At 35.8% G+C, this 8,324-nt stretch overlaps 1 protein-coding gene across 2 annotated transcripts; it reads right to left on the reverse strand.

Moving 5' to 3' along the window:
* Positions 1–383: 383 nt before the first annotated feature.
* LOC117405406 (endothelin receptor type B-like) lies at positions 384–7,695 on the reverse strand. 2 transcript variants are annotated; one of them, XM_059029809.1, is made up of 8 exons: positions 7,440–7,695; positions 5,923–6,486; positions 5,239–5,351; positions 4,933–5,137; positions 4,464–4,613; positions 2,996–3,129; positions 2,741–2,849; positions 384–2,101 (listed from the first exon to the last, which is right to left on the reverse strand). In XM_059029809.1, exons 2-8 carry the CDS (start codon positions 6,406–6,408, stop codon positions 1,964–1,966), a joined length of 1,335 nt encoding a protein of 444 aa, XP_058885792.1. In that variant the 5' UTR covers positions 6,409–6,486; positions 7,440–7,695; the 3' UTR covers positions 384–1,963. The 2 variants fall into 2 exon arrangements, with proteins under 2 accessions (XP_058885792.1, XP_058885793.1); XM_059029810.1 differs by lacking the exon at positions 5,923–6,486.
* Positions 7,696–8,324: the final 629 nt, after the last annotated feature.

Here is an 8,324-nt window from a genome sequence, read left to right on the forward strand (position 1 = left end):
GGATTTTGAATGCTTGAATCAGATCACCTCATAGTCTTCTTTGTTCAAGACTGAATAGATTCAATTCTTTTAGCCTGTCTGCATACAGCATGCCTTTTAAACCCGGGATAATTCTGGTTGCTCTTCTTTGCACTCTTTCTAGAGCAGCAATATACTTTTTGTAACGAGGTGACCAGAACTGAACATAATATTCTAGGTGAGGTCTTACTAATGCATTGTATCTCAGCTCAAACTTATTAAAACAGTGTTAGGTTGCCTAGCCACACAAGCTAAAGTATACTTTGGACATTTCTACTTCAGAACACTGGTAGAAAATTGTCTGGGATACATTGACAAAAATGTAAACTCAACACATGAAATAAAAATAAAACACTTTCATTTAAAAACTTTTTTTTTTTACTCGGCATAAAACTGTATAAGCAAGTTATAAGGGCAATTAGAATGTATAACTTTACAGCTGTACTATAGCATTTTAATTAATAGTCATTATGAGGGATACAAAATGGATTATTAATAACATCAATATTATAACTATACAAAAACAACTTAACTGTTTAATGCAATGCACAATATATACAGTTTGATTAGTAAATGTATGAACAGCAATATAATGCTAGATCATGCAATAAAATGTGTAAATGTGTTTCTTGCGTTTTAACCTTAAGAAATGCAAAAAGACAATATAAATGTGCTGAAAACTCAATCCTGAAATTATGTAAATAACAGGTCAGTGACTACAGCACCATCGTTCATGAGATCAAAAGTCACATGATATATATTCTGATATTTTTGTAACACCATCTAAAGACTGTTATATAAGCAATGCACCAGGCAAAGTGCCGTAACAATAGCTTTTTATTAATGTAGAAATCTAAAATGTTTAGAATATGGGACCGGCCCATACTTTTTTCACTTTGTTAAGTTTAAAAGGTATAGAAACCAAATAATTATAAGTGCATAAAAATAAGTTTGACGTGAAATGCTTTTTTTTGGTTCAAATTCCAATCGAAAATTCCCAAGAGAGTTACTAGCCTTGGTTTGTTGTATTCTCTGTTACCGTCACAACCCTTCATGAATTGAGTGGTAGAGCAGGGGTTTTAGGATCTTCGGTTTCTATACATCTTCAATCCTTAGAAATATACAGCTATGGCCAGAGGTTTTGCATCCCCCTATAGAATTAACTAACGTTGCTTCATAAAAGTTGAATGAAACCTGCTAAATAATGTTACGTTAACATATTGAATTACATACCGCTTTGTAGTTTTGTCTCAATCCTAAAGTTCTAGGTGATGCAAAACTTTTGGCCATGGTTGTATATGGATTCCGATGTGATTCAGCTTTTCTAGACAAACAACCATACTATCTTACCAAATTAAAATGAAAGTGTACATGAAGACTTGTCTTAAAGACTCATAATGTAAGTATGTAAATGTCTTTGTGATGTACCTTCATATATGGTATGCATTTGTGCCTGTTTTAAATATTTATTATTTTGAGTAAAAAAAAACATGTTCAAGACTGAAATAATGATGCCTTCATCAACAGGTGTAAACATTTGACACGGGACAGAAGACAGTCCTGAAACAGTGATTCCTGGTGTGTATTAGGAGGACGTATACACAGTGATTCCTGGTGTGTATTAGGAGGATGTATACACAGTGATTCCTGGTGTGTATTAGGAGGATGTATACACAGTGATTCCTGGTGTGTATTAGGAGGATGTATACACAGTGATTCCTGGTGTGTATTAGGAGGATGTATACACAGTGATTCCAGGTTTGTATTAGGAGGATGTATACACAGTGATTCCAGGTTTGTATTAGGAGGATGTATACACAGTGATTCCTGGTGTGTATTAGGAGGATGTATACACAGTGATTCCTGGTGTGTATTAGGAGGATGTATACACAGTGATTCCTGGTGTGTATTAGGAGGATGTATACACAGTGATTCCTGGTGTGTATTAGGAGGACGTATACTTGTTGCTAGCCCGGGAGTTGCTCTGTTCAGATGCACGGTCATGAGCTTTAGACTTCAAGCAGGACTGCTTCTCATCCAAAGGGAGCATGTCTTTCGACCGGCACCAACAACCCAGACATGACTGTTGAGAGAAAAGAACATGGGAGCATTGAAACAAAGTCAGGAGGAAAAAGACAACACAGCACCTACAAAATTACTAGCAACCTATAAATATAACCCAGCTGCCTACCTTCCCTTGAGGTCTGCTGATTATTACTCACACCAGCCCCTCATCTCCATCTTTGCAGCTATATCTTGGACTACCTTATTTTTCCAATGGACAAGCAATGCCTCTTTGAAACTCGAGTTTTCATGAAACACATACAATGCATTCAACACAAATTTTCTTTCATTCACATTCAAATTGTGGAGGTTGTCCCAACTAGTTTGTGGAGTTCATGCATCACTATTTACAAGGCTTGAGATCAAGCATGAAGCAAAGATACAAAAGACACACTAGACTGACATAAATCACTTCTAATCTAAAGCTACATGGAGCTCTAAAATATAACACTTCATTTAGTTATATTTATTCTAGCTGTGATTTTGGAGATCTAATGAGCGTAGTTTTTAAATCTGGCAGACTGCTTTCCAGCTGAGTCTAATGGAAATAAACAGCAGCAGGTAAAGTAAAAATGGGAATTGGATGCTTAGTGAAACAAATTATATTATTCTTGTAACTTTCATTAATAAATTAGCCAAATAACCTCTGTTCAAATACCTTGAAGCAGTTTTTGAATCGTTTGCTGACCATATAGAGAGCAATTGGGTTTATGCAGGAATTCATCGAAGCCATGTTGATGCCAATGTAATCCAGCACAAGAAAGAAGCTATTTAATAAACACATGAATACAAAAAATATATTAATTAGATACAGAAAAAACACACATTTGCATAGAATTGCATGCCTGTTTAGTTTCAAATTGCACAGATGTACTTAAAAAGCATAAAACACATGTTTAAATAGCATTCTTACCTCAGTAATTCACATCTGTTGGGATCTTTCTCATCATAAATGGTTACTTTCAAGATTCTACTGAGATGCAATGGTAACCAACAGAGTGCAAAGACCAGCACCAAGCAAAAGACTGTCTTTGCCACCTCTCGCCTCTAAGACAAATCACATAAAAACAATTGTAAGTGATACGACTACTTATAACCAGGGATCCTACTTTTCCACAATAAAAAATGAAATTCTCCAATAAAAAAGAGAAAAATCTGCGTTATTCCGTGAGTAAAATAAAATGAGATTTCCGCCACATTATAAGACACACAAACAGTGCTATTGAGTAACAGTTAACACAGGAAGTATTTATTGTTGTTTTTGTTACACTTGTTGTGTCTCTTTATGTTGTATTTTAGTTAAAGACTTTAATTATTCTTGAACTGTAACCTTGTATTACAGTGTAATGTGTGTAAGTCACTTTGGAAAAATACGTCTACTAAAAAAATAAATACAATAAAATGGTTACATGCGTACCAGCGCCATTAATCAATAAAACAAACAAACAAACATTTTTTTTTTTTTTTACTTCAAATAGTTCATGTTAGTTCAACTCCGAGTAAGTCTTCGTCATCCGGACAGCTATTGTTAAAATAGAGCTGCAGCATTCCAGCTACAATTGGTCTGACTGGAATGGCACCACCTCCCTAATGTGCTTGCTGAAAACATCTCGAGCTGCCGGTTGATCCACTTTGTACAGAGGAATGTTTCATGATGTTCTTTGGCAGTTGTCAGATGTTGAAATTATCCAAACACAGTGGTCTCTTTCAGTGTTTTCGATGGCCCTGCTGTTTCGGCCTCATCTTGTTTGCGTTTCCTTGCATTCAATGTATGTTCTACAATGGTCTGCCTACGAGTGTAATCTACAGTCTTGCTCCATGAAGTACAAAACAGCACATTACCATCGACGTGAAATTCGTCCTTGCCAAACTTGATGACCCAATCTTTAGGGGTCATTTTTATTGTTTTCAACATCTTTGAACAGCTCTGAACACTGAAGTAAACTGCACTTGAATATCGGAAGCAGTTTTATTAGACAGGTGTGTTTACCTAAATTTAAAGCAAAGTTGCCTGTGTTAATGTTTATGTATAATACGTGTATTGATTTGGTTATTATCAAACAAACAAAAAAAGCCTTGCAGGTTTTTTGCCCCTCCCCAAGTGTAAAACTAAAAAAAACTCCAAAATCATAGAAAATTATTCCACAGCAAACGGATTCCTAGGATCCCTGCTTATAACAATAATACTACTAATACATACTTTTTTACTGTGTTAATGTGTTTATGTTAAACTCTGACATGGTATCAACTGTTATATGTCATATACCACACAAAACGTAATGATTCTGTAAGCAGGCATTGTTGCTGTAAAATTGCATATAACAAACACAAGAGATTATACAGGTTACTTGAATGATTAATTTTGTTGAGAATACCCTTACCTGTTTAATATGATCATTTAAAGCAATCTGCATCCCATTTTTCTTTCTTAGCATCTCACATGTCATTAAGGTGTAGAAAACAGCAGTGCAAGCCAGTGGCATGCAGAAATAGAAACTAAACAGCCACCAGTCTTTAGCTGACTTGTAAAACTGGAGGAAAAAAGAAAGATTTAAACAAGACCAGTACAACGCATGCCATGTAACAAATAATTGACAAGTGATTCATTTTAGCACAGGGCTTGAATTTCATTTTTGTGTGCTGGGGGGATTTCCCCCCTATGCTGCAGACAATAGGGGGGATTCCAAAATTTTAGGAGGAAATGGCAAAAAAAGGTACTTTTGCATATAAAAAACTATAATTATTTTACTGCATCATCATTCACACTGGTGTTGCTTTAAAATAAGCTGCTTTCAGGAGACCTAACAGCTGTTCATCACTGTTTTAGGGTGGAAACTCCAGTTTCCTTACCTGCATGAACTGTGATTTTTGCATTGGATGTAAAAGGCAGATTCGTAGATGCTCTCCTTTGTAATCCATTGCAATCATATCAAAAGCAATAGCCTCTGGCACAGCGAGGATGACTGATATAACCCATATCAGTGAAATCTCTATTGCTGTCCACTTCGGAACTCCGATTCCTTTAATACGACTCCAGGAAGCCACGGCTCGATACCTATGGGATACATTTTTACACACGTTTATTGCAAGCTGAATCAAATGTATGAAATCTGGTATCTTCTAACAAGAATAAACAAACACGTTCAAGGGTCCTACCTGTCAATACTAAGCGCACACAAACTTAAGACCGTTATCCCAACTGATGCTTTTTGAATAAATGGCACAAGTTTGCACATTTCGACTCCAAAGGGCCAATCTTCAGCTAGGAGCTGTCAATGAAAAGCAAAGACTGATTCAATTCCAAACCTGGTTTCTGTCACAATATGTATAAACAGCATGTGCAAAATATTACACAGTTAAGATATACAACCTCTGTGTAGTAAAGACAGCTCTTCAAATGCATTAACACAGTTGGTGTCATATGGGAAATTCTGACATACAGATATGCCACACACAAATAAAGTACTGGTACATTATTATTATTATTATTATTATTATTATTATTATTATTATTATTATTATTATTATTATTATTTAGTCTATTATCACGGTAGTCGTAGGTCTATTGTACAGTTTCAGGAACTATAGAAAATTTACAGAGCAAACATAAGTAGACAAGTAAACATATTAACATGGAGTATTAAAATAATTTATTTGCAATCACGTGTCAGCTAACCTCTTAAACATACAGACTGAATTTAAGGGTAGTCAAATTAGCCTGATATAATGCTGAACATAAACTTCAGTTTATGATAAGCAAGATTAAGAGTCACACTGTAGAGGAATTAGTTAAACGGATTATGCACATCTATAGGGAGAGTAACGGGTAAATCAACATACCTTGTATACGTTGATGGGTATAGCAATTACAATATGCAGGAGATCCCCTAAGGCGAGGCTGGCAATTAAGATATTTGGTCCATTCCTCATGCATTTATTTTTGTAGATAATTTTCAGCAAGGTGGAGTTGCCAATTATCCCAACCACAAACACCAGGCACGAGACAACCGTGTTAATGTATTTAAAAGTATCTTTTATTTCAGTCGGTCCTGAACACATAGGCGGGGGTACGTGCCGCGGTCTGCCCGGGTTCATGGTTTTGGGGTAAGGATGTGGCACCAGCGAGTTAGAACTATTGGAACCTAGATGATAATTTTCATTAACTGTTTTCAGTGTTGTCTCGGAAGCGCCTAAGCGATGCGGTGGACCCGCGTGGGAAATCGGCTTCGGATTTGGATCCTTTTGCTGTGCGTATACTGATAGGATGACCACGTTCCCAAGTACTACTATCAGCAACAGTATTGCTGTAAATTGTTTATTTGCCATCCTTGTTATCTGTTCTCGACTTTGTTAAATAATTAAACAGCTGTTTCTCCAAGTTTTGTCTGGTAATCCGATTTGTACCTAGAAAAAAAGAATGAAGAATATCATAACCATTAACTAACCATTAACCAAACCAACAGAGGTCATCGTGGGTTAAAATAAGGCAAGTTGCATTCATCTTATTTATTTTGCGAAGCTTTTATAAGTAATAATAATAACAACAACATCCAAAGGACACAGAGAAATGGAACGATGCTGTGGAAAATGTATGTTTAATCGCTGGCACGCTCATGAAGGACAGGAACGCTGTCCAAGCAGCTCTTTATTGCATGAAAGTGCGACACAACTGCTCTTCTACCTGTGGTTTCCATTAAATGTTTTAAAAATCATGGATTTAATTAAGGTGTACATTACTAGTACTAAATTATTACCCGATACATTTAAATAAAATAAAACTGTACATTTAAGAAAAAAACTACTGTGGCTACGACTACGACTACGACGACTACTACTACTAATAATAATAATAATAATAAATGTTATGGGAACAAGTATAGAAAACTAAATATACATTTGCATCTACCATGGGAACTGAAGTTATATGTTTGTATTTTGAAGAAGCAGTAGAAACTAGTCATCATCATCATCCAGTAAAACGCTTTTCATTCCCAAAAAATAAATTTGCGTAAAATTGTGCATCCCCTACTTATGCAATCAGGTGGTCTGGCGATTCGTCTTCTACACTTTCTCCACGGTTTGTTTTGTTGGAATCCCGAAGTTAACTCTTTTTTCTAATGTTAAGGTTAGGTTAAGGGTGAGGGTTAGTCTATATTTGTAATGTTAAGGTTAGGTTAAGGGTGAGGGTGAGGGTTAGTCTATATTTGCATTATTACAGCACACTGTTTTTTACTAATAAAAAAAAACACTTGATTAATAAGCAGGGGATGCAGAATTTTATGGGATGCAGAATATTACACAACACCAGCTTTCTGTTAAGATGCAATATCACTTTAATCCACTTAAAGGGTACTCACATGAATCCGCTTTCTAAAAAAATAAAATAAAAATGAATCCTTCTTTAGATGTATTATATCCGAACACAGTTCTTTTTAGACCTGAAGCAACCCAATGGCATGTTTTTGCAATTCCATCAGCGCAGGGAAGAGACGGTTTTGCCTTCGCTAGTGACAGTCGTGTGATGAAGTTTTCATTAGATCAAGTACTTGTGTGAGGATCCAGTGGCTTCGTCAAACACTTAGAGCCGCGCGCATCAGACATCCCCGAGCTCGTCCTGATCCCTCCCCTACTGAGTGCACGGTGTTGAGGGACAGAGGGAGGGGAAACATCACCAGGGCGTCCTATCTTTTGTAAGAGTATCACATTACATGGATGTTACCGTAGGCTACTTCATAAACAATACCAGATCTCAGCCTAGTGATATTTTTTAAAAGTAAAAAGAAAATAACTCTTTACACATATTTTTTTTTGCACCTTCAGATTTACAGTTTTGTATTTTTACATTTTGTTCTGGCTGCTAAAACGTATACTTTCAGAATCAAATGTACACTGAATGTTTCTTCTGGTTAAAACTGAGCGTAATTGAGACTTGAGTGCTTGCTTTAGTTGGTTACGCCATAATAATAATAATAATAATAATAATAATAATAATAATAATAATAATAATAATGTATTTAAGTAAATGATAGTGGGGTACAACATGCAAACAACATTAAAATAATGTTAGAACATCACTACAAACATTTCCCTAACAGCAAATTAATGATGTCAGTTTCTATTTTTATTTCGACCTTCGTTATGGTAAGGTACATGAATGCATCCTTCCTGGAAGTACCCGTGCGTCACCCGTTCACATTTGCAACGATTCCTCTATTGTAATTCTGTTTGTTTTGGAAGCAAAC

The sequence above is a fragment of the Acipenser ruthenus genome, chromosome 9 (genome assembly GCF_902713425.1).
Source record: "Acipenser ruthenus chromosome 9, fAciRut3.2 maternal haplotype, whole genome shotgun sequence".
NCBI classification, from domain to species: Eukaryota; Metazoa; Chordata; class Actinopteri; order Acipenseriformes; family Acipenseridae; genus Acipenser; species Acipenser ruthenus.